Genomic DNA, 26,214 nt, shown 5'->3' with positions numbered 1-26,214 from the left:
GCTATTACAAATGTGCCAACAGAACCAGCTGGTATAGAAACTGCTTCTATCCCCACATGCAAACCATGGATTGCTAGATTGGAGAATGTGCAAGAAGTATAAACTGTTAATGTAAGAACTATCTGAACCTTAAATACTAAACTTGTAGAGGTAAATGGATCTTCAAAATAGGAAATTGATGAGATATTCTGTTTTAAAGATCTGCATTTTCTAAAGAGCATGTTGGGGTTTCTTTTAAGCCACAGCTGCCAAAGTGAGTAAGAGCTATATCTGATTCAGTAGGGATCCTACTGATGATATTATTGCTTCACTAAACTTCATATATTTGAAAGCTGAGCTGCAGAAAACCTTCAATACTCAGCATTTTCCTGTGTGAAGGCCTCCAAACTTGCTCTATAACACAGGTTTCACAATTCAGTAAACTGACAGTAGAATGGCTTAAATTGTTATTGTAAGTACAGATCACGTCAGACGTCCTAAGCAGAGTGTTATTACTGAAATTATAGGTGATGAAGTATTAGAATGGAATGGAAGGCTACTACAAGGAGCCACCTTTGAGGAGGTATATAACATCATTTTAGAATCCAAACCTGAGCCACAAGTGGAGCTTGTTGTTTCAAGACCAATAGGGTAAGTAATTTCATAATTTTTTGTATTAAATATGATAAAAATGTTGCTAAATTTCACTTTTAGGGCAGACTATATTAAACAGAATCATAAACATTGTAAACAGTAAATCTGTATGCAAAATTCTGTAAACCAAAAGCATAGCTAGAATGATAGATCATGCCAGTAAGTAGAAAGAGCTGGTGCGAAATCCTGTATTCTCAGAGAGAGTCCCAGGCACTACCTGCTAATATGGTCAAAAATAGGTTCTCTTCTGTGGTTTAGTTGGCGATCTAGCCTATAGTGGCCCTGAAACTGTGTTTATACTCTTGTTGCAATTCTTGATTAATAACTTGACTTTTATTTTTATTTCTCCATTCCATTTTTATATAATATATAAAATTATATATTCAGATTTACTCTTTGAACTGATGATGAACTCTCTTTACTGAGAATCTGCAATGTAGAATTTTGCCCCAAATAGAGTATGCTAATGACATAATCAATATGCTTTGGAAAATCTCTAATCCACATTCTCATCATCTTCATTTATGAAATCTATTAAATTATTGCTTGTATCTAATACAGAACATATCTGAATAAATAGCTAGCACTAGTGCTTGTCTAAACTGTGCGGCATTTTTTCTTTGGTGCTTTACATTGCCCAGTTTTTGTAACTTTCAGACCTACCTCTCAAAGTTTAAACTTAAATTTCTCTTGCAGAGCAATAGGGCATTTCTAGTTGCTTTGTTACATTGGACTGTGAATACTTCCACTTTTTCATCTGCTCTTTTTCTTCCAAGTTCCTACAGCCTACAGTCACATCCACCCCTTTTTTACTTCTCCATTGGAAGTTCCACAGCTGATCACGCCAGGGCTGTAAAGAGGGGGATGCTTGTCACTTAATTTGAAGATGCTTACAATTGTTAAGAATTTTCTCTTTTCCCCCACAGTATTTATTATGATGCATATGACACAACTGGACAGGGTACTAGGCAATCTCATCTAACCTCCCTTTGCCATGTGAGGTTGGACCAGATGGTCTTTCAAGATCCCTTCCAATCTGAGATGTTCTATGATTCTACAATTAATTATAATTAATAAATATATTTATCCCTTTACTTTGCATAAGATGCACACAATTATCTTAATTTCATATGAGAACACATGGGTAACACAACAACTAAAATTTAAGAAGTACCAAAAAAAAATCTAGAACCATATAATCTGAGGATGGAATTTTAGTTAGCATTATTTGTTATGGGTTCAGCTATAATAGGAACTTAATGTGTTTGACTCATCAGGAACTTATTGTGTACAAACTTAATTTGGTTCAACAATTTTAAACAACCTTGATAATAACAAAAACTGCTTTATCTTGTCAGTTGATGAGAGGTTACTCCTACATACATATTGAACTGCAACCCCTTTAGGGTAAAGGCTGTATCATCTGTCTTGTCCTTAAAAACCATTGCATAACTTGGGAGTTGTAGGTATAGTAGTAATGCTAAGGGACACACTACATTGCTAGAAGAATATTGTCTCAGAAAAGGAGGTTTCAAATTCATTTCATACAGGCATAAGATCTTGCATAGTTTCTCTCAAACAAAGTTTATAGCAAAAGTTTCAAGGAACTGCTCACTTCTTGAAAATATTCAATATTTTTTTTTCCTCTTTCTGCATTCTCTTCGTTGTGTGAAACCTCCTGTATTCTCTCCTGTACTTTTATATTTACTGTCTGTTGTTTAACTTCCTTATCATCATGTCTTCTGTTATGTTACTATGTGCTCTGCTTGCTATCACTAGATCAGCTCATCTAAACTTCCTTAAAGAAAGTGATGTGGGCTCTCAAGATACATTCTTCAGCATTAACTGCTTGCCACATAGTCTGAAGAACTGAGCCAGATCAGGGCTAAAAAAGTTGTTCTGTGTACTTGATTCCCAGTGTCTTTTTGCAGTAGATGTAAAAGACAGTTTTCACCTCCAAAATTCCAGTTACTAATCTGAGTTTATAACTGAAGTTCACAGTGATGAATACTTTCTGCACGTCGGTAAGGTTTTAGATTCTGGCTAGATGTATGTAACACTTTGGATTTTGATATTAAAAATAGAACTTCAGAAATGTTTTTCATGAGATTTGAGCTGATGAACCGGAAATACCATATTATCTTCTCAATTTAGGAGATTTCTGGTCATAATCAAATACACTATAGAAATTAAGAACTTATGCTTGCCCAAGGAAACATAACACCATAGGTCTGTGTTCTGCCCCACGGAATAAAGTTTCAAGGTATTTAAAATCACTAATAGTTTGGATTTACCAGATGTCTGAAGTGATAATTATTTCAATTAGAATAACTGGTGCTCGCTTGAAAGATTTTCACTTTTGCATTGAAGCATATCCCATTACTTATAGAGAGAGTCTCTTGATGGTCTCATGGCAATGCACTAACTCATGCCAGAAATCTTCAGTTACTGGCAACTAACTTAGTTGAGAAAGAGAACCTGTTGTCGTATCCTGATATTCTGAACACAAAACCAAATGCCAGTAAACACAGTTGTTAGTTCTTCTTCATTTCATTATGAGCTGACTGCTATGGAAACTGAAGATGGCAAGCTAAGTTGATAAAAGAAGAGAAAATGGAAAGCTCCTTTAAAAAAATGATCATACCATTTTGGCATGCGATTTATCCCTTTTTCTATCTTAAAATAAAAGTTGATGGCCAAGTTGCTATTCTGTGTGAGCTGGCTGTCTCTTTTACACAAGAACTTACCTATTTTCTGCTTTCTAATTCTCAGAAATAGTTATTTTAAAATGCAGTTACTAACATTTTGAATTTGGAAGGAATGATGCATTGTGTTTTATTAATTACTCTATACAATCTGCTTGCAATGGAAACTATCTTAAAATGTAAAGGGATGCCTAAAAGGACTTCTGCTTCTCCTACATCTGTTTATCTCAGTGAGAGTTCCTTGTAAGAAATACCATTCACACTACTGTGAAATACTGGGATCTGTATGCTTTAGGAACATAAATGATAGTGTTCAATGCTTTCAAGTTCATTATTTTAGCTATCTATAGAAAACTCATATTTAATCTGTTCACACTGATACATGTTTTCAAGGTTTTCTTCTCAAACTCATAATAGAAATACTTTTTTAAAATTACAGGTTAGGTTCAGGAGTGTATTTCTGAGTAAAGTAATAGGCAAGTATTGGGTGCCTTTATAAATTCTACGGATATTGAATATGCAAAATTAAATATTTACTTCAATAGCTGTTGTAAATTTCTGGCAAGTTTTGCTTACTAAGAACAGACACAGTGATTTTTTTCTTGTCTACAGTGGGCAGTTGCACCAGTTGCATGCCTTCTGATTAATTGCAGTTATGGGGTACTGTGCATCAATTCACTTGGAAAGATTCCTCAATCTGCTTAGCAAAGCTATCTTTCTAGTGAGTCTTGAAAAATGTTTGGAAACCGTATACCAAAAAGGAACTAGATAGGTTTTATTTATGTGTAATACAGACTCATTTTTCATTGTATTAGACAGTAGAGAGCACTGAAAGTATTTTTAAATTTCCCTTCCTTTTCACATACCTTTGTGGTGGGTTAACCTTGTCTGGCTGCCAGTTGCCCACCCAGCCGCTCTCTCTCTCCCCCTCCTCAGCAGGACGGGGGGAGAAAATAAGACAGAAAAGCTCGTGGGTGAAGATAAGGACAGGGAGATCACTCAGCAATTACCATCATGGGCAAACCAGACTCGACTTGGGGAAGATTAATTTAATTTATTAGGAATTAATAATAGAATAGGATAGTGAGAGGTAAAACCAAAACTAAACCCACCTTCCCTTCGCCCTGCTTCTTCCCAGGCTCAGCTTCACTCCTTTGTTCCTGGCTCTTCTGCCTCCCCATCGCTGAGCGGTGGAGGGGGATGGGGAATGGGCATTGCAGTCAGTCCTCCTCCCCCTCCTCGTCTGACCTTGGTGTCTGCAGGGATGTTTCTCCCATGGTTTTTTTTTTTTTCCTCACTCTTTTCTCTCACAGCTGCTGCACAGTGTTTTTTACCCTTTCTTAAATACGTTATCACAGAGGCACCACCACCGGGGCTGAGAGGATGAGCTGTGCCCCGCAGTGGCTCTGTTGGACCGGGCTGGAACTGGCTGTATCTGGCATGGAGCAGCCCCGGTCCCTCCTCACAGAGGCTGCCCTGCACCCCTGCTGCCAGCACCTGGGCACTGACACCCGTAGAATCATAGATTCATAGAACCTTTTGGTTGGAAAAGACCTTTAAGATCACAGAATCACAGAATAGTGAGGGTTGGAAGGAACCTCTGTAGATCATCTAATCCAACCCCCCTGCTAAAGCAGGATCACTTAGAGCAGGTTGCACAGGATCGTGTCCAGGCAGGTTCTGAATATCTCCAGAGAAGGAGACTCCACAGCCTCTCTGGGCAGCCTGTGCCAGTGCTCGGTCACCCTCAAAGTGAAGAAGGTTTTCCTTGTATTGAGCCCGTGTTCCAGTTTGTGCCCATTGCCCCTTGTCCTGTCACTGGGCACCATTGGAAAGAGTCTGGCCCCATCGTCTTGATATCCACCCTTTAGATAATTTGTAAGTAATGATGAGATCCCCTCTCAGTCTTCTCTTCTCCAGGCTAAACAGACCCAGCTCTCTCAGCCATTCCTCATACGAGAGATGCCCCAGTCCCCTCATCATCCTTGTAGCCCTCCGCTGGACTCTCTCCAGTAGTTCCCTGTCTTTCTTGAACTGGGGAGCCCAGAACTGAACACAGGACTCCAGATGTGGTCTCACCATGGCAGAGTAGAGGGGGAGGAGAAGCTCCCTTGACCTGCTGGCCACACTCGTCAAGTCCAACCCAATGCACTTGAAGAAACCAAGTGCACTGAAACACACATTATGATTTTAAATATTGTTCTTGCTGTGACTCAGCTGAAGCTTTTCATCTTGCTTGGTTTTGCTCAAATACCTCTAAAATGATTTATTAGCATATTGATAGTTTTTATTAGCATACAGTAATGTTTGCCCTCATAGGAGGAATGTGTTCCTTTGGGGGGTGGGTGGGCGTAACGAGGTACTTACTCGTTGCAAATGAGTGCTTTAAAATTACATGGCTGTACACAGAATTTAATATAGGTGATGCAACTTCTCGTGTATATGCAGGTATGCTATTTTGCCAAATGAAATTGCACATTTTATTTAGTCATGGAAAAGGTAAGATTGTCCAAATTGGGGGTTCAAGGACAGTAAAGGACGTATTGGGATAACCATTATTGGCAGTCTAGTACGTTTCTGTGAGCGTCCAATAAATTTAATTGATATACAATGTCATAATAAAGTCTACTACTCACAGGTTTAGTCGCCATTAACTCTGAGATTGTTCTTTTTTTTTAATTTACTGAATTATTTTATTTGTGACAGTGCAGCCTCTCTCTTGCATTCACCAAACCACTTGTTCTGTAGGCCTTAATTTGCCACTGAAATTATTTATATTGGATAAAAGGTTAATCTTCCCTGTGGTTGAAGACAGTCAGTAGATCATATGCCTTTCCTGAGGCATTCCATGGTGGCTTGAGAAATGTTATAGTGTAACTGAAATTTGAATATGCTTAGATAAAGGATCAGCCTCTCTTACTTTTCCTGATTTCAGGGACATTCCCAGAATACCTGACAGCACACATGCACAGCTGGAGTCCAGTAAGTTTCAATTGTGGGGTAGGAAACTCTTCTCTCTCTTTTATGTAAGCACAAATAGATTGAAAAATGTCATCTACAGTCAGTATAGCTCTCGTCTCTTTGTCCGTATTTGTCTCAATATGTCATCTTATTGTATTATCTATCTGTTTAATAATAAACTATCAAAAGTCAGGATATTTTGATTTAGACTTGACATTTGGTTATAAGCTAAGGCTATTTTTGTTTAAAAAAGAAAAGCTAACTAATAATTCTAACTAATATACAAGAACATTAATAGTAATTTTTAATTTCCTGTTTTGTTGTTTTGCATTTCAATTGAACCTTATAAATTAAAAATGGGGATGAAATGTTCTTTATTTACAACATGAGAGATAGCTGCTTTGAAAGCAGAATACTTCTTCTTTATTAGAACGATTCAGCACTCTCTGAATTGGCTAAATCAGTATTTCATGTGGGGAAAAATAACGTGTTCTTTGGCTTAGATCTGATAATATGGATTTCAGCCTGGAGCTATTTTTTATCATTGTTTTAGAACTCTTTTATAATAGACGCTATGAATAAATGCAGTGGCATAAACTTGATTACAATAATATGAAAAACTCCTTCAATAACTTTTCACTGAGCAGTCAAGTCTTAAAATAAAATCCATTTTATGTTTTCTGAGATGTGGAACATCTTTTCTCTTTATAAAAATACTTTACTTTTACTCTATGTTTTATATGTCAAAACTTGTCCCCTGACAGTTTGCAGACCTTGTAGATTTGAAACAAAATGCATGAAAAACATTACATGCATCTTTTGACGTTTTTGTAAAAATCTAATTAAAAATTAGTCTGATTGTACAAGATAAGTGCCCTTCAGAAGACTGAATTCCTTTGACCACAGTATTTACTTTACTATTTAGGAATTTTGGACCTTCAACTTACTGACATAATTACAGTCAGAAATATCTGAATAAACTATTTTTTATTCTATATGCTTCAGATGACATTTTGCAGCTATAATAAACTTGTAAATCTTTAGATTGCATTTAAGCACCAAGAGATTGAGTCTCATTATTTGGTAATTTTAAATAGATAAAAAAGTGATATTTATTACAACTTTATTGTATGTTAGGTTATATGTTACAAATATGTTATATTTGTACAATTTTCCTTTAAAGAACATTGTGAAAAATGCGTAAGTGCTACTATTTGTAAAATTTTTTTATTTATAATTACAGGTTCTAGTTCATTTGAATCCCAAAAAATGGACCGACCTTCTATTTCAGTGACTTCTCCTATGAGTCCTGGCATGTTAAGGGATGTTCCACAGTTCTTGTCTGGACAACTTTCAGTATGTAAACATTTCATTAATATTAGTGTTGTGCTTTTTGCAGGATATACAACTCTGACTGCAGAGTGCAGGCTGCATCTAACGTAAATTTCTTGTTGAACTAGCTAAATTTTTTGGTTAATGCTATATATTTCAGTGTAGGCAGGGTCATAGTTTCATAAGGACATTCCACTTTATTAGCTTTTGGAAATTTTCTATATGTTGAATTATATATATATATGTATACTTATCTAGTAAGCTAAACCAGTAGTCAAATTTTCAGAAAGGCCTAATCTTGGCCTCCAGTTATGTTTGTCCTGTTGAGTGTATACACTTTTTCAACTATAACACTTACATGTAGAGTTGGTAGATTTTATTACCTGTGTGCTTGGACATTAATATTGCTTATTTCTTATGCACTAGCTTTGACCTATATATCTTTCCCCAGATATCCCTTTGATTGTTTAGTAATGTTGTATTTTTTGTACCAGTGTTACTCACTTTTTTGTTCTTCACTCCCATTGAGAACAAAGTTCATTAGCTGAATGTTTTCTTTGAAAGGGTAATTTTTTATAGTAAACTGAAGAACTTGGGTTTTGTACACCTTTCTGTGTCATTTACAACTCCAAAGTGTGATTTTTCAAAAGTGCTCGGTTGTGGCCTGGTGTAAGTTGAAAAGGAGAGGAAAATGGAATGGAAGCAGTGCAAAGCTGGTGTTAAACAAGTTTGAAAATGTCACATTCATATTTCTTCCAAGTTATTTGTGTTAAGATAATGAGTGTGCCATAAAAATATGCATAAAATCTAAGCAGATGGTTTATAGGTCTCACAGAAATGGTTTATGGTATTCATAGAGGAGAGGAAGAAATATTTTTCTGCCTGTTCAGCAGCCATGTTGGCTCCATTTTGCAATGCATGAGATGTTATTTGTTTTGCTCATCAGGCCAGCCATCTACATGATGTAATTTTTAATTTTTCTCTAACTGTTGTACTTAACTACTTTGAAAGACTCAATCCTTTGGATAAATGGAAAACTAGAAATTTTGATGGCAGAAAGCAGAACGCTTTACACAAAATACTATGGCAAGGGAGCATGAACATGAACAGTCAAAACACACAAATCGAAGTTTCTAAAAACCAATTTAGTTTTACAAGACAGCAAAAATTATTCATAGTGGAAACAGGGGGGGAAGAAATCTCTTTTCGCTAAATCTCATAAAAGAATAGGGTGTCAACAAGTTTTGGTTCCTAGCTCCCAGCATGAGATTCAACATCCAGAGTTAGCTGCTCAGACATCCAATGCATGGACACTGCGGAATGATGATCCAAATAGGAACCACACAGAACTCACTTCCTCACATTTTCAGTGTCAGAAAAAAATAATAATTCAGGAGTTTAAGATTAGGATTTATGAGTAAATTCAGTAAGTCTGTTGATTTTGTGGCTCAATAGGATAATGCAATTTGAGCTGCATAAGAATAGTGTTGGGAGATTTGAAGGTATATTTTAATTTACTGCGAATATGTCTATATGTCTCAGAATGGCATATAAATCCAGTGTTTAACTCAAGAAGGTATCATTCCTATTTTTAAATATTTTTTCTTGTTTTCAAGATATAATAGCCTTTATTAATAAGTTTATAACACTTATCTCCATCTAAGGGAACCAAATAATGTTAGGACACATTTAATGATCATTCCTACGCTTGTCCTCTTTGTACTCCCTTATATACTATATACAATTATATACAGTACTCCCTACTACACAATATTCCTGTTTCCCTCAGAGAGCAGCTGATATCTGAGAATGCACAGCTCCAGTTGATTGACACTGAAGTCAGAAATGCTCAGTAACTCTCCAAATTAAAGTCCCGCTGTCTCAATGTAGACACCCAACATTAGTAGACAGTTCAAAAATTTGGACACCTGTCTTACCTCACCAGCTAAAGAAAAGTTAGAAAAAGCTGTATTTCACATTAATCATGTTAATGGCACAACCCAGCTCCTGCTGCTGTTGTCTCAAGGCTTTGGGAGCCTAGTGCTAAACCTTTTGCTTTGTGAGGAAGGGTGGCTCTCACAATGTCTGAAGACGGTATGGATAGATAGCAACATGGCACCTAACTGGGCACATTGAAACAAATAGGCTGAAATAGAAAAAGATGACTTTAAGAGAATTGAAGTATTCTACAGGAACTGGGTTTTTTTGAAACAGTAAATATCTGTAGTTTCTTTTTGATCTGATACTTCAAGTTAGTTTTGAAAAATTATGGGTTTTTTTACTTTTCAATTTGGAGGTTTATGTGTCTTAAAGGTAGTGCAATTAAGAGTTTTCCCTTCAATTTTTAAGATTTTGGTTGCTCATTTTATAACTTTAAAAAGTTTTGAAACTTTGGAAGAGTTAGTAAACAATCCAACTCTTTGCAGAGTTGGAGATGTTTTGAAAAATTAGAATGGACTATGAGATTTTCTAATTTTGGACCTTTAGCAAAGGTGAAGTAATAGGAAAAATTGAATTGAATTTTAAAAATCTCCTCAAATTCAAAAAAATATTTTAGCTTGAACATTACAAAATGGATGAGCTTCAGTATTATGGTTTTCCATGTTTTTAATCAGCTTTTCTCTGACAGAACAGAATGGAACACTCATTTGTTCGAAACAGCTGAGTAAGATGGTAATGGAAGGAATACTAAATTGTGAATGTAATTGGGAACGTGCTCTTTATGGTGAGTGGAGAACAGGCAGGAGAATAACTGCAGAGCCCTGGCAGTAGGTGGGGACAAGATGCTGTTCTTTGTGGAAGTGGTGGGTCAGTTGACATTCTGGGCGGTGGTGGCTGAATTCAGACATGTGTGATGAATCTGAGGGAACGGATTATAGGCAAGATTTTGGAAGTGTTTTCTGTATTTTCTGTACTTTTGGAGACAACCAGGTGGTCCTGATGGGCCGTTGTTAGGGCAGCTGTGTGTAACAGGCTGTGAAATACAAGACTTGTGGGCAAGTGGAGATACCTACAGTTCAGATGGAGGTCTGAAGATTTGGATAAACACTTGGATATATGCATCCTTATTCAGACAGTGCTACAAGGGTTTTTATATTAATATTGTTTTGGAATGTATTTCTTTATGTTCAGTATGGTTTTAGCCAGTTTAGCTGCAGTGATGTCTCTCTGTTATTCAGGGATGTCTTTGTCTGTTCAGTGTTCCGTGTTTTCCTCTGTGTCAGCATTGGTCTGCATACCTGTTTTCTTCTGTTGAGGTTAGAGACACTCCAGAGCTGGTGAATAGGATTTCCCTTGAAGCAAACCATCTCACATAGCTAGGAAATCTTCTTTCCATTAATAATTATTCTGCCCAAATACATATTTAATTGAACAAATTATGTACAGCTACACTAAAATATTTTATGTTATAATTTACTAAGGTATATAAATAATTTATCTGTATTCCATGTAGTTTATTTTATGGCATTTTTGATCCACATTGTTCTTTCAGGGGACTGTTATTGTAATTATTGTTTTATTATTGTTTTCTCTGTCTGGTTCCTGTTTCTGTGATTTTTCACTAATTTGTTTTTCCTTTAATATCATTTTGAAAAAGTCAGTATTCGTTTTGTGTTGGTGCTCTTTGCTTCATTACTGCATTCTGGCTACTTTTTCAATACTGCATGAAAACTATAACTTGGAATGCTTTTACGATAGTTAGGTTTAGAGGCTGATAACATGACTAGAAGAATGTGTAAATGAATACAGGTATAAAATTACAATATTTCACTTTTGTACTGGTGGAAATTCTAACAGTAAGGGGATGTAATTTCTTAAATTAATCCATTTCATTATACAGCTGATCCACAGAACCATTTCAGTAGATTTTTCCATACACAGTTTATAAAGCAATAAAATTACAGGTATATTAATTATAGTTGTATTATCTGTAGCATGTTAGAAAGCGGATATTGTACATTGTGAAGGACATAATATGTCTGCATATTGGGGGCACGAGGTCGAGTATGCGATATACTCCTCTTCACCCTCTCACTTTTTCCTTTTCCCCTTTCTTTTCTCCTCTTTCTACCTCTACACAAGTAAATGGCTGTTGCTCTAACGTCAAAACCTGGAAAGTTCTAGGTAGTGCACGCAACGTGCTTATTGCTCTCCATTTCCAAGGCAGAATATGGCAGGTGAGGGCCCTTGGTGCATGGTGGGAGGTATTCTATCCCTCTTAGGATTGCAGTATTCTGGAATATCTGTATTTCTCTTGTAATAGGGAGCAGAAGCAAGCTGAAGATCTACTTTTATTGTCTGTGAGTAGGTCACATTCTGGCACCTGTATATTGGGGCTCTGCAGTACTGCCTGCGCAGAGTCGGGGGCAGTGCACAGCTGCTGCACCTCGCAGAGCACAGGAGCACAACAGATAAAACCCGTGATCCAGACTGTTAAATTTTCTTATATATCCTCTTGCTTTGGTGTGAGAACAGATTACTTCACACATTTTATGGAACAGATTTCTCCAGCATCTGTGCATGCCAAGTAAGTAAGGAGGGTGGCAGAACCATCATCACAATGCCTGTCTCCACACTTTGGGTACATTTCTTACGGAAGTGAATACTGAGTAGTAGCTTCTTTCCATCACTTTGAAATAGATCAGTAATCTCAGGAAAACCAAGCAGGGAAGTAAAGGACATGTGAGTCTGTCAGATTGCTGTGGTTGTTGTGACCTACTCCCACGCTCCTGTTCCCCCGCTCATTGGCCCTCTCTGTGGTACCATCATGTGCTCCTGGTCCTGTCCATTTCCCATGCTCAGTACCCTCGCTGTGCCACTCCCGTAGCTGTTGCCCTCAGCTGAAGATGGAGAGTAGTTGCTTGGAGTTTGTAGCTAGTCCAGGAACTTAGGGAGTGTTGCCTATGCCGATGTGGTCTTAATGTAGCCACTGGAAGCCACAAGGTTGTATGTAGTCTGAAGTGTTACTTCACAAAAATAAGAGTTATAAATGTATCTATGCGTGCAGTGCAACTACTAAGTTTGCTAAATGCTCTAGATCCCATTTCATGCAAAGGTTTTTTGTGTATACCACATGTCATTTCTGTCATGATTGCTAGAGAATTGAAATACGTTGATTGTACCTTCCCCCATATAATGCTAATACCACATAGCACTAACTTTCTTTTAATCATTTTTTAAGTATTTAGGAGGGCTTTTTATACAAATGTCTCTTAAAGTTGCAGAAAAGAGAAAACCTTTTACTTTACTTGCTTTACTCTAGAAAGCAACCAAAGCTGTCAGTGCATGAACTGTACTTCTTTCTGTCTCTGAATACGCATCTACTATCTTCCTGAAAGAGATGGTCAAGCTGAACTTATGTTTCTGACCCCACTTTTAAATCACACTTTGCTGACCTGCTACTTTTGTTAATGTTATTTCTGAATCTATTGTAAATGTTATCTGTAGTCTTGTAAATCGAAATCCTTGCTCCTGGGGGAATTGATGGCAAAATTCTTGCTGACTTCCCTAAGGCCAGAATTTCCATCACAGGGTTTTGATTGATTTGGTAACAGATTTTCAGATTTAATTTATGCATTGCATTAAAATAACTTTGTGTTAGATAAATATGTCGTTGGTGTAAAGCTGTGTTTAAAGTAATAGTTGTGTGTCTTTGTTTTTACTTTTGGTCTTTTAGTTTCCAGCGTGTTGTCCTTTTTGGTTTTGTTTTATTGCTTTTTCTTTAATTTTGCTTACCAGAGCCAAAGCCTTAGTAGAAGAACAACGCCTTTTGTTCCTAGGGTTCAGGTAAAGACTTCGTCTGCCTGACAGAAACTAAAGTTGTGGTTTTTTTCTTTTGTTTGTTATGGAAAATGCATAGTAGGAAAACGTTACATTATAGTCCGTTTTCCCATATTTTTAATGTGTTGCTTTAAAACCATATTAACAAGTTTCATGTCATCTTGTGAGCAGCTTGTAAAATTCTGCATGGGGGTTAAAATATTAAATTAAAATTTAAAGAGACAGCTAGTTTTTGCTTTGCAGTTTACCCAATATCAAACTCATATAGGTTTCGATAGTGATGATGGCTATGCATCCTACATACAAAATGTGTGTACTGTTTAAGCAATAAATAATTTTGTGCTTGAGGTCATTATATAAAGATGAATGTCTCTTTAAATCATTCATTATCATTACTTAACTCATCCTTTTTTTGCATTTTCCAAGTAATAGTAGCGCCTTGAGTGGAAGACAGGCAAAAAATTTGTACCTTGTTTAAAGAAAGAAAATTCTTGTGTATGAAACTTGGTTCTTGCATTTTAAAAGTACATCAAAATAACCAAAACGCTATTTAAACAAAAAATGAATTCTTCCATTGTGTTAGTGAATTTATTTAACTTTAGTATTCTGTTTAGGTACAAGTTGTTTGCCTTTTTTCATTAGGAAACTCCTAAGGTACTGTAGATTAATGCAAAAATAGGTTTTACTAATATGTTACAATGCTTATCTTGCTTTGCTGCATGTTTTTCAGTTTTTTGTAAATAGAATATTTGTTTTTCTTACAAAATATCTTTATGGAGATGTTAATCTTTTTTTGTGGGAGCTGTATAAATGTTTCTCTTGCTCAATCGCTCAAGGAAAGATGTAAAGGATGATCTAAATGATCAGAAAGAGATGATTAAGTTTCATATTGAAATGGAAAACAGATCACATATATAATTATAAAGGAATTCTAAATAAGATTGTAGGAAGTGGTTTGATTATGACTCATATTTGATAAAGTACAATTTTTTTCACAATATATTATTTCCCGAAAGTAGTCTTTACAACTTCTTAAATGTAAATTCAAAATACAAAAAATCTAAGAAAAAAATGTAGATTAAGAAAGTAATGTCTTGATAGTATTGTTTTAGGGTAACATATTATTATGTGCTACTGACATAAACTGACTCTCTATTAAAATTTAAAACTTCCTTTAGCATGATTAAGAAAGTTGTCATCTACTCGTGGTAATGTAATCAAAGAGGGGTACAGATTTAATCACAAGTTGTTAAGTAGCTCATAAAGATAAATATTGTATATGACATAAGCAGTCTTTTAATATTTATTTTCTTTTTAGATATGTGGAAAATAAAGTAAGAAATAACATGACAATTAATTTTCAATTTAAAAAGGAAACCTCTACCTGAAACCTGCATGTTTCATGAAATACTGTAATGTAGAAGTAACATGTAGTAGTTCCTTATTTTAATCACATTATCTAAAATAAATAGACATAAAATGATCAGTTCTACTTAGATTAAAATCCTCTAATGAAAAAAAAATACTTTGATCAAATGATTATGGTAGTCATTTAGGAAAATAAAACAAGTGTAATGCCTGACAGAGATTATCCAGCAAGAGGTGAAAGTGTACGAGGTTTACTCTCTCACCTCGGGTTGGGTTATTATTGGTATTGCAGATAAGAATTGTCTTTAGTCCTAATTTTGTTTCTGCACGTCTGTGGGGTCATCGTGGACCTCTTTAACAGTTTTTGCAGAGCTCAGTCATATTCAAAGCTAAGCATAGTGTTTGTGACAAGAGTTACTGGGGAACTCAAACCTTGGCAACATCTTTACAGCTAGACTGAAAGAAAAAGTCCCCCATCTGCCCACTTTTAGTAGGGATGGTAGATAGTTTAAAATGGATTAATTTAAGACCTGTTTACAATTCAGGCCACAGGGAAGAGCAGAACAAGGGTATTAGAAGCACTCCAGTAGAACTCCGGTTACTTTTTGGCATGAGAATTTAGCTAACTCAGAGCTCTGAGCTGTTGTTTCTGGTTGTCAGGAAGGATACATTACATTGTGGGCTGTGGTATAGCTGTGTCTGTAGAATTCCCTACAGGAATGAGGATCTCCAAACATTTCTGTTTATAACTATTTGTTTCATTGCTCTCAACAGGAAATGCACATCTTTACTCTTGCTTGCATCTTCTTTACTTGTTAGTCTGAAACTGATCCTGGTGATAATGTGCCAGATTCTGGCACAAGTTCCTCTTTCACATTTCTCTCTGTCATTCCATTCACTTTCTAGTGGATGATTTAAAACTTATCATTATTATTTTGTTGGGAGGAAAAACACTCAATTTCCTTTTTTCCCCTAAGATGCACCCTTCTCCTGAACTTTTACTAATTCTAAAGTACTTGGAAAAGTGCATATTTATTTCCTGAACTTTTAGATTCAGTTTAGCAATTTTCTAACTTAGAGTGATGCTTTGCAATATCTTTGTAGGGAATAATCTGTTCTTAAATTGGTGTTTTCTGTGCAGTATCTCTTCTTTACTTGGTGGAGCCTCCTTTCGAGCCAGAGTTGACATGAAACCACTGCTTTTTTTCTAACTTCAAAAATTTCAGACATCCTTTTTGCTTTAATACAGAACATCAGTATATTTGATCATGTATAAAAATATATATGCAAAAGTCTATTTGGCATTATTGCAATCAAGATGAAGCCACTAAAAAAGAAAATTTTAAAAGAAATGTCTATTAGGGCAACCTAAATACCTCCATAATTTTCTGGCCTTCATATCATAGAAGCTCTTCAATTTGACAGCCTTTTCTGGTATTTGCTCCAGCATACCAGACAACAACCCAAGCAGATAGCAATAATAGTTTGTTTAGCAACCCTCAGTAGTCAGGATTTGTTAGAGGTATGTTTAATATCAATCAAAGCTCACCTCAACTACATCAAAGACTTTACCACCTCAGAACAGTTTCTGCATCTACATAAGCTTAAGTCCCCAAAACATAATTCCTGTAAGCATTTAAACCAAGAATATTTTTTTTTTTTTTTGCAACAACAGATTCTGCTGGTGTATCTCTTGTTTCAGAATAATGCAAGAAAGAAAGAAAAGTAGTATCTCAGTTTCAAAATATTACACTAATAAACAGGTATGTAGGTTTTACATGAAAAATTATAATGAAAAACAGAAGAACAAAAATGTCTGGCCAGCTGTCTGTCAAAGCCAGTGATGTTTGAGTAGGCTGTGGTGATAGAAATCAAGTTGCAGGGCAAGTGGTCTCTTCCAGTGGCACAAGTTTTATCTCTTTTCCATGAGATTCATGAAGAAACCCTTATATAACAAATAAAGAAATAAAGTGCAGCATAGAATTAAAAACTTCAAATATTCTGTTTTTAAATCTGAAGTTATCACTTACGATATAGTATGCCTGTATATGCTGTACACAAAAACACATTAGAATTGCATAGTTAAGCAAACAGTCAAGCATTCATGAGATAGGAATATAGTAAGTGTCAATAATAATATTACTTAGATTTTCTTATCCCTTATGCATATGTATTAGAGTATGGGTCCCAATTACATGATTACTTCTTTTCTAGAACTCTGACTTCAATCAGTGCTCTGAATAACATTTCTAGTTAAGATGAGATCTAAAAGAAAAAGGATTAAATTTAGTAAACTGAATTCATGTGCTTAATTTATACAACTTAACTTAAGCTAGCTTCAGATAAGTCTGAGATGCCTTGGGGAGGAACTTAGACATGGACAGTTGAATGAAAGAACTAAGAACCTCAATATCTGCAGTGAGTGATCCAGCCTAAATAAAGGACACCTATCTCCATTAACTCTATTTGAAACTTAGGCTGCTCCAGAGGGTAAGTCAATTCTCCAGAGAGAGTTGTCCTCTCCTGAGGCTACAGAGGACCAAACAGGAATACTAGGTACCTGCACACTCACTTAGGATGCAACACCAGCAGTCAGCTTTTATATACTGTTCTATGTGCAGGAGACTCATTCCAGAAGCAGGACATCTGTGGTTTAAGCCCTGTTTAGACTGGAGAGATTGAACCTGTCTCTCAGAAAAGTGCCTTTATCATCAAGCTATTGCACATCTTTTTCTTCTCTGGAATATGAAGTCTTATCTGAAGCTGAGATGCTGTATGGCTGGGCATATAAGTGTGTGGTGATAGCAAAGACAGCTTAAGTTTAGTGTAGTAGATTACAGACCTGTTACCCCAAATGTGTATTGATCTTGTATTGGACCACTATTCATTAAAAACCAGAAAGAATCCTATAAAGCTGGGGCCAGTTCATCATCTCTGCTTCCCCTGGTGACTACTTTCATCACCTGACTGCAGAAGAGTTTTTGTTTCTTGCATTCTGCATGGCAGGTATTCTTACCTGGAAGCCTGTCTCAAGGAGTGCAGCAGATGCGCCACTTTATGGATGACAGACCATCTCACAATTTCAGGAAGCATTGAGTTTAGACGCCTGTTTGCCTGAATGTAGGTTACAACAGAAGTTTAGTCGAGAATTAGATTCACATCTGCCTAGGGAAGGAAAGTGTTATGAGCATGTGTGTAGCAAATACATTTCCAGGACTTCAACACTAACTAGAAAGATCTTTAGAAAGCATTCTGGTTGGATCACTTTCTAAGTGAATTTTAGGTGCTTACATCCTAAATTGTCTAGGTAGACAAAGTCCTATTCAAGATGTTTTTTACAGGTGTTAGCCTCCACATTAGCATCAGCCAGCATGGTTTTCCTGTGGTGTATTTTACTTATTTATTATTTATCTTCATGATGATTGCATCATCACAGTTTCTTAGGTGCTCTAAGCTTTTAAAAGTGCCATTCCTGGATGTCTAAAAAACTGCTGAATGGGAAGTTTGTAGATTCTGCTCTGTTAGTCAGCTGCTTAAATCTTTCAGTGCTGAGCATCACACCTGTACGTTCCTGTGGGACTCTCACCCTGTGGATTGAAAAATTCAATGTTCGTTTTTTGATGTTAGGAATCTTTTCTGCATACTACTCAACAAAGCTATAAAAGAAAAAATAATTTTCTCCTCAGCTTATCTGTTATATATGTGCTCTCTCATGTTTATTTCACAACATAAAATTTATATAATATTCTATGAGGTATGGTAGGATTGTCCTGCATTTATTAAGAATTGAAAAACTATGATCAGAGTCCGAGACAACCAGGTTCTGTCCATGCATAATACACACCTCAGACTTCAATTCCAATGCTTTACGTAGCACTACAAATCAGGCACCAGGGTCTCATGCCAGGCTCCCAGACAATGAAGAATATGCAATTTGTATAGACACTTTGAAATGCTTTAAGGGATCCACCCGTCAATATACAAAAGCTCTGGTAAAGAGGAAGGGATGGAATCCAGTCCTCTTGGACTGCACCTTGCTGTTTTAAATGGCTGCCCTTTCTCTCCTTGTGAAGAGAAAAGACAAGGTTCTTGTAGGAAAATATACCATCTGAATATTGTCATAATACTTACACACAGGAGAGTCAGAATTAGATCAGTCCTATTCCCTAACTCATTTTCCATGATCACTGTGCTAGTCTAACTCTGTTTCTCATTTTCCTTTCTGGTTTCCTGCCTTGACTTGTCAGGTTTTCTTTCATCCCAATCTCTCTGTGCAACATATTTTGTACCAGTTACAGAATGGCTGGTTCTTTTGTCACCTCATTCCATTTTTCTTATTCAGTCTGGTTTTGCCCCTCTGTTCTTCTATGGTCCATGACATTGGTAGTTCCATTCTTCCTGTGTTTCACCAAGAAGCATCCTGTATCCTTTACTTTCCCAATAATTCTAAAACAATTTCTGATTTGTCCCTTCTTCCTTCTTCTAAGCCCATGAGAATGCAATCCCATCCTCCCATCCATGGGATTCTTTGTCCATTCTCTTACTCCTAGTTTCTTTCCTCCTCTTTCCATCCAAGTCAAATGACTTCTTGGGTTACAAGTGCCTGTGCTGTATATTGGAGTGCTAGTAGTGTGAACACAGGAGAGAACGAGCCTTCTGGTCATAATTCTGCCTCCTGACCTTTCCTGTAACAAGTCAAATTACAGGGAAAATATGCCCATTATGTACAAGTTTTTCCAAATTTTTGTCTGAGTATTAAGATAAAAGTAGAAGGTATAAGTCAATGCAAATTTTGAGTTCTTGTTCCAAACCACAGATTTTAGAGCATCTCAAAGAAATGGTGTCAGATGATTTAACTTTCTACTTAGAATCATTCTCCAAGCATTTTGGCTGAAGTTTTCCTGCAAAAATCCAGTCTGAAACAAATATGGTGAAGAAATTTTTAGCCTGAATAGGAATGAATAATTCTGGTTATATTTTTGGCACCCATGTCTGGATTACCTCACCTTCACTCAGTCACAGTTTGTGACAGTGTCTGGATTGCAAATATATTGCATTCTGCTTAAGCAAGGACAATTTTCCCCTAAAAAGCAGATAAACAAGATTGTCTTCAGTGCTACTCTCTTTGGGGTGTGGGACTAGCCAAGTCTGTCCTTTGCTCAAGGACTCCCAAGGAAGCCTCTGGGTAGATACATTCAGTGCCAGAGAACATCTAAGTTGACTTGCACTTCAGAGGTCATTAAAGCTTTGCTTTGGATTTATACAGTTGGTGCAAAGCTTTCTACTTGTGATCTGTAGCTGGATGAAGATACCTGATAGTCCAGATAATTCTTGGTTTAGAAATATCACTGATAAAGCCCCTTGCTTTGCAGGAATGTAGGAACAGCATCTAGAACTCTCTTGAATCCAACTTATTAAGGATAATTTCTCTCACAGTTTTCTGCTTTAGTACCCATAGAGCCCTTTAACTGACCTATCAAGTCAGTAGTAGGGCCAACGGCATGACAGTAGAGGACAAGTATCCTCCCCTTTTTAATATCTATCCAAACACTGCTGGTTGGTGGCTACAGGAGCTGCAAATCTAAAGTAGTGGATAAGGAAGAAGTACACTGCCGCCATTGATTGAGTTGGTGTGTCAGTGTAATCTCAGTTACTGAAGAGTTAGGAATGGTAGAAAGCTAAATCAGCCTCTTGTTGGTGGGTCAAAAGTCTTGAGAATTGTATCAAGACCTTTCTTTAAGTGACTGAAATCCTGAAGATGAGTTATGACAGCAGATGGAGACCCTGTCTCTGAAAGATGTGAGGTGGGCTCCAAGAAAGTGCACCTTCCCCTGGTTATGTTTACCTGAGCTAGGGTATATTCACCCCTAAAGGTGCACTGCTTGGTTAGGTGTGAAGTTGGGCACTATTCTTTTTGATTCCCTTGATTCAGGCAGCGTCAGTGTTTCTTTTAAATGTCCTAGTTTGTCCCCTGTCTCAGGCAAAGTCCCCATGAAGAGACCCTCCTCTCTACTAACCCCTGTAGTTAATGAAATTGCAGTGGTACCACCATGTAATGACTCCCTGGCTATTTGGAAAGCTTTGTTTTGTCCTAACGGCACCATTTCCCCCTTCCACAGTGAGTGCTCTAAAGTAGGTATATCTTCTGCTTCAATAATGTATTTGCAGCGATAGTATTCAAACTGAAATAGCTAAATAGCAGCTTCTAGTGACTGTAGCAAGAAAAAAGGATAGCAGACCAAGTCTGAGACTGCTTAATAGTAATTTCTACAGATGACTAATAGTAGTTTTCACCTTGTTGTTGCTGGGTTGGACTGCAAAGAGGGTTGGACTACTGAGCCTCCCTCTCTTACAGTTTCTGGAGGGCTTGTATGAATTCAGTATGAGACTCTGCATCTTGAAAAACATTTAAAGATTTCAAATATTTATGGTCTTATCCCATAGTCTTTCCAGCACAACAGGACATGAAAAATTTATTCAGTCATTGTACATAACCTCCTTAGAAATTTACATTTATGAATACCATACATCAGTAATGCAAGTAATACAATATCACTTCCAAGAGAGAATAATCCTAACCAGAGCACCACGTGAAAAACAATTAGTATGAAATAATGTACTTATTGTACCAGGTTTTTTAAAAAGAGGAACTCCTGTTACATACTGACGCTATTACAGTGTTAATTTATTGTTATGTGTAGAACATGATATTTTCTGTTTAAGTAACCAATATAAATAGGAGCTTATGAGCAAAATTAATGTTAAAGATTTATATGTACTTTGTTGTAGAAATGGGTTCACTAATTAATATTTTCTCATTACAGATAAAACTGTGGTATGACAAGGTTGGTCATCAGTTAATAGTGACAATATTGGGAGCAAAGGATCTTCCTTCAAGGGAAGATGGGAGGCCAAGGAATCCTTATGTTAAAATTTACTTTCTTCCAGACAGAAGGTAGGGTGAACACAAAGGCAAGGAACATTTGAGTAAGAATGTCTGATACTTAGATGGCACACACAGATGAGTTTACTGGTCATATGGAAAAATCTTACAGTTTGGAGTTTCTTTGTTGAACATACTATGTAACAGCAATGTGTCATTGAACACTAAACACACACTCAGTTTCACTGGATATTTTATTAAATACCAAATAGAAAAGGAAAGGTAAACATTCATCATTGCGTGGGGATCTGTTATTTGCAAAGAATGTTTGTAGTGGTTTATAATGCCCTTATTTCCTATGACAGGAAATTCCTGTTTAGTGCAAAGAAAATGCTACAAATTTAGCTTCACACATTTTGGACTGATCAGTCCAGCAGTTTAGTTTGCCACACCTTTACGCAGCAAAGCAGGAACAGGTTGGGCATCTGAAACACGTAGATTTCATATCAAAGGATGAGTTAAGGCTGAAGGAGACTCAGTTGAGAATTCCCAGATGTACCTTCAAAACTTCCCCCAAACTGATTTTAATCTGGACAGGGATTATATGTACATTTAGGGAAAATTAAACTTTGGTAGGGACTCTTATTTCTGAATAGCTCCTTCATTTTTCAGTCCATGATTTTCTGCCATTTCCACTTAGGTGGTGGGAAGAAACAGCAAAGGGGATAATGTGTTCCCCAGTTGATTTCTTTTTAATTGATATTTGCTCAGATTGTGTCAGTAGGGGAAAATATTTAGCTTTATTTTGTAGTGTATCAACCAAACAATTCAAAGTTTTAACCTAACTCAGTATATAAAAGACTGACCAGTGCATTGCTGAAGCTGTAAAATAGGATGTGACTTCATGGTTTATATTTTTACATCATTTCCTTTTCCTAATATCTAAACTGGGAAGATGCTAACTGCCTTCAGTACCAATTGACTTCAACAGGAATTAAAGCTATTCAGTATTTTGGAGGACACTGCTTTTCCACTTTCATTTTATACCATATGTTGACAAGAAAATTTTCTGTGACTGCATAATTTGCTGTGTCATTGATGACAAAAAGTTTTTGGATGTGTTATCTTGGACTCACCAACACTTGAACTGTTGGACTAGTTTCTTATTTCTTATTCAAATTGCTCTAGTGTGTTTGGAGATGCTGAAACTGTGCTAAACTGAGAATCAGGTCTGCTTAAATTATCTTATCTGCTTTTTCAAGATTAATAAAGCTACCAAAAATGTCTGTGTTCAGAATGCTTCACAATATAAGTTGTAGTAACTGAAAATACATAGAAGAAAAATATTTAATTAAATATTTTCCAGTATACAGATATGAAAAGTTGCATAACATGAAATTTTATTATGCTGTATGTGTGTTTCCCATTTATGTGAAGTATTCAGAACTTTTTATTTAATTATTATATGTTTTCTATTGCTTCAGAATCAGAAATTTTTCTTATTAAATTGTGGTTTTTGTCTGACATGCAAGTTAATTTTCCTTTCCTTAGAAGTAAGAGCTAGTAAGCAACAATGTATTTCTTGTGTAGGAGAAGGAAATGTGCTAGAGGTAAAATACACTTAAATAATTCAACCGTTTAATTAGATGAAGATACTGAACTGCCTTTGATTAAACAAATTTCATTGGAAAAGCTTGCCCAATGTAACTTATTTCAGTTCTCAAGGGTAAACAAATCTTTAGTATGATGGAAATAATTACATTAGTTGTTTTAACGATGTGTCTAAAAAGATTATTTCTTAGTTAATATTTTGATCCAGCTTCTAAGTAACAGTTCAGAAATACACTAACTATATTACAATTGCCAGTATTAGCAAATGGATAGTATCTGCATTGCCATATTAAAAAATCCACATAAATTAGTACCACAGCTAGTATGCAGCAATCAGCAGGTTTAAAATTAAGCATTGTTATGAGAACTCTTGTCACTATTCTCAGTTGAAGGAGTGTGGGTGTTTGCCAGTGAAACTTGTTTCCATCAGAAAATATTAATTCTTTCAAGCAGAAGTAGTCTGCAAAACACATTGCTTTCAACCACAGCCTGGAGCCAGAGTCAGGAGTTCCATGGTAGCCTTGCATGGAGACCTCACTGGGCTCTGAAACAGAAGGCCAACCTTGTAGGGGAGATCCACCTTCAACCTGGGTGGATCCTTGGGGTGACCCAAAGGATTTTGGTAGCTGTTTTGAGAACACTGTTCTTTCCAGCTTTGCTGGAAAATGACATATAACTCATTCTCAGGGCTTCTGGTTTCCCAGCTGTGGAGCCCTTAGTCAGGAAAACCCTGCAGAGAAGATTCTGCACTGCCCGCAGCTCCCTGACCATCATGTAGGCCAGCGGCTCCCTGCTGCTCTGCAGTTTAAGAGTCAGCCACTGGAGGACAGGAAGCTTGAGTGAACCAGCTGGCTCGTTTAGCTGAAACGCAGATTTTTGCTATGCCCAACGTTGTCTGCGGATGTGTTCTGCTGTCAGAGTATGCCTCATGGAAATCCCATTTACAGAATTATATTTTGCTCTATAAAATGCTGTTTCCAAAGCAAACATATTAAAACACTTCTGTTTCTCATGGAACTTCTTACAATCGGAATTGGTGCATTAACTGAAAGCCACCTAAATTTAGTTTTTAATATGAAGTTATGAATTATCCTCAATATATGTGCTGAACTTTATTTTATCATAAAGAACTAATCCTGACATAGATTATAGTGCCCATAATACTACAAAGTGTACTGCTGATTTAAGATTTCCTGCTTTCCATGATATACTTATTACAGTGTAACAGTGTTTTGAACATTTTTAATATTTAGGTGTTTTTTTGCAGTGATAAAAATAAAAGAAGAACAAAAACAGTAAAGAAAACATTGGAACCTAAGTGGAACCAGACATTCATTTATTCTCCAGTTCATCGGAGAGAGTTTAGAGAACGAATGTTAGAAATTACTCTTTGGGACCAAGCACGAGTTCGAGAAGAAGAAAGTGAATTTTTAGGAGAGGTATGCAATTATTGGTAGTTATTATAGAAATACATGTCTAGATACAATATTTTTGAAAAAAAATATTAAATATAGCAAACCAAAACTTTTAAATTGTTGTATTTGTCCTTATTTCACTTAGCAGTAAACAAATAATGATCTCGCACTTATCACCTAGTACTGATATGAGATTCTTTCTGTGTTTGTTCTTAGTAACATCATGCACATGGTTTCTCAATTTCTTTTAGAAAATCCATATTATCCGTAGTTGTTTCAGCAACATTCCAACACTTTGGTACTAACTTGCTACTAGATATTTGAATGCTGTAAAGATTGTCATAAGGTAATAAAAGTTGTGCAAAAGATTTTGGTATATTTAGTGATGTAAAAGGCACAGGAACTCCTTGCATATTAAATGCAAGACTTTTATAACACTTCAGACAAAGTGCTTAACAATAAGCCAATAATAGAATAAATTCTATGAACTATTTTAAAATGTTCTGTTATGTAATTCTTTCCTACTTTTAACCATTTTTTCTTTTATAGATTCTTATTGAGTTAGAGACAGCACTACTAGATGATGAACCTCATTGGTACAAACTTCAAACGCATGATGTCTCTTCATTGCCACTTCCCCATCCCTCACCATATTTGCCACGCAGACAACTCCATGGCGAGAGTCCCACAAGGAGGTTACAAAGTAGGTTTTGAGTTTTACACATTGTGTATAGTTAATTTGAATTAATGTGTAAGGTATATTAAATTCTTGTAGATCGGAAGCTCACAGAATTTGTATGTTCATTTGTAGCTGTTATGAGTTAGGTCATTTACGATTACTGATGGGAGCCTGACATGCTACAGATGGTAATATTGACCACTGTGCCATACAGCAGGTTTTTCTTATGAAACCACCTAGTTCAGATCCTGAGCTTGAGCAAATTATCTTGGTCTTTTGCAATGTGCTGTTTTTATCTCAAAGTCCTATCTCCTATATTATGTTTCTAATTTCATTGTTTAACCAAAAGTGAATGTGCAGAACCTTTCCCTTTAGCTCATATGTCTTAAAGTGACCTGTATATGACATCATATGTAGCTAAATGAATACCATGGCCTGTTGCCTTATTTGGATACTATTTTACGTGGTTACATTCACAAATGGAATTCCTCTTAAAATTCTGTTTTGTAGAGTTTGGTATACTGATCCACAGTAGCTTGATGTTATCAGCAGATATTTTAAAAACAGCTTATATACAGTATGCTAAAAAAATTAAACACATAAGAATAAGACAGTAAAGGGTGAAAACCTGTTTCCTGAATACTTCATTTTTTTTTCTAGTTTAGCTGCTCAGTACTGTCAGTGATTTAAAGCTATTCTTCACTGAATTAACTTTATAAAATATAAATTGTCACTGATATCAAAACCCAAAAACCCCAACAACCCAAAAGGTATTTCTAAGAATTCTTTGGGGTTTTTGAGTCACTGTATGTGAGTGTGTGTGTGTATATGTTACACACAAACTCA

The 26,214-nt window shown here is 36.2% G+C and overlaps 1 protein-coding gene across 36 annotated transcripts in view; it reads left to right on the top strand.

The window, feature by feature from the left end:
- The window catches only part of RIMS2 (regulating synaptic membrane exocytosis 2), a 503,290-nt gene that overhangs the window by 271,817 nt on the left and 205,259 nt on the right, over positions 1–26,214 (top strand). For 23 of the 36 annotated variants that reach the window (XM_075743530.1, XM_075743545.1, XM_075743546.1 and 20 more), the window contains 7 exons: positions 507–630; positions 6,274–6,320; positions 7,543–7,655; positions 13,371–13,418; positions 21,605–21,735; positions 24,542–24,713; positions 25,239–25,392. In XM_075743530.1, the coding sequence (XP_075599645.1) occupies positions 507–630; positions 6,274–6,320; positions 7,543–7,655; positions 13,371–13,418; positions 21,605–21,735; positions 24,542–24,713; positions 25,239–25,392 (789 nt within the window). The remainder of the gene's footprint in view (positions 1–506; positions 631–6,273; positions 6,321–7,542; positions 7,656–13,370; positions 13,419–21,604; positions 21,736–24,541; positions 24,714–25,238; positions 25,393–26,214) is intronic. The other 13 variants (XM_075743550.1, XM_075743539.1, XM_075743525.1 and 10 more) reach the window with 1 other exon arrangement.

Source organism: Balearica regulorum, chromosome 2 (assembly GCF_011004875.1).
Source record: "Balearica regulorum gibbericeps isolate bBalReg1 chromosome 2, bBalReg1.pri, whole genome shotgun sequence".
Taxonomy (NCBI): Eukaryota; Metazoa; Chordata; class Aves; order Gruiformes; family Gruidae; genus Balearica; species Balearica regulorum.
The sequence above is the reverse complement of the archived record's forward strand: the minus strand, read 5'-3'. Positions and strand labels throughout refer to the sequence as shown.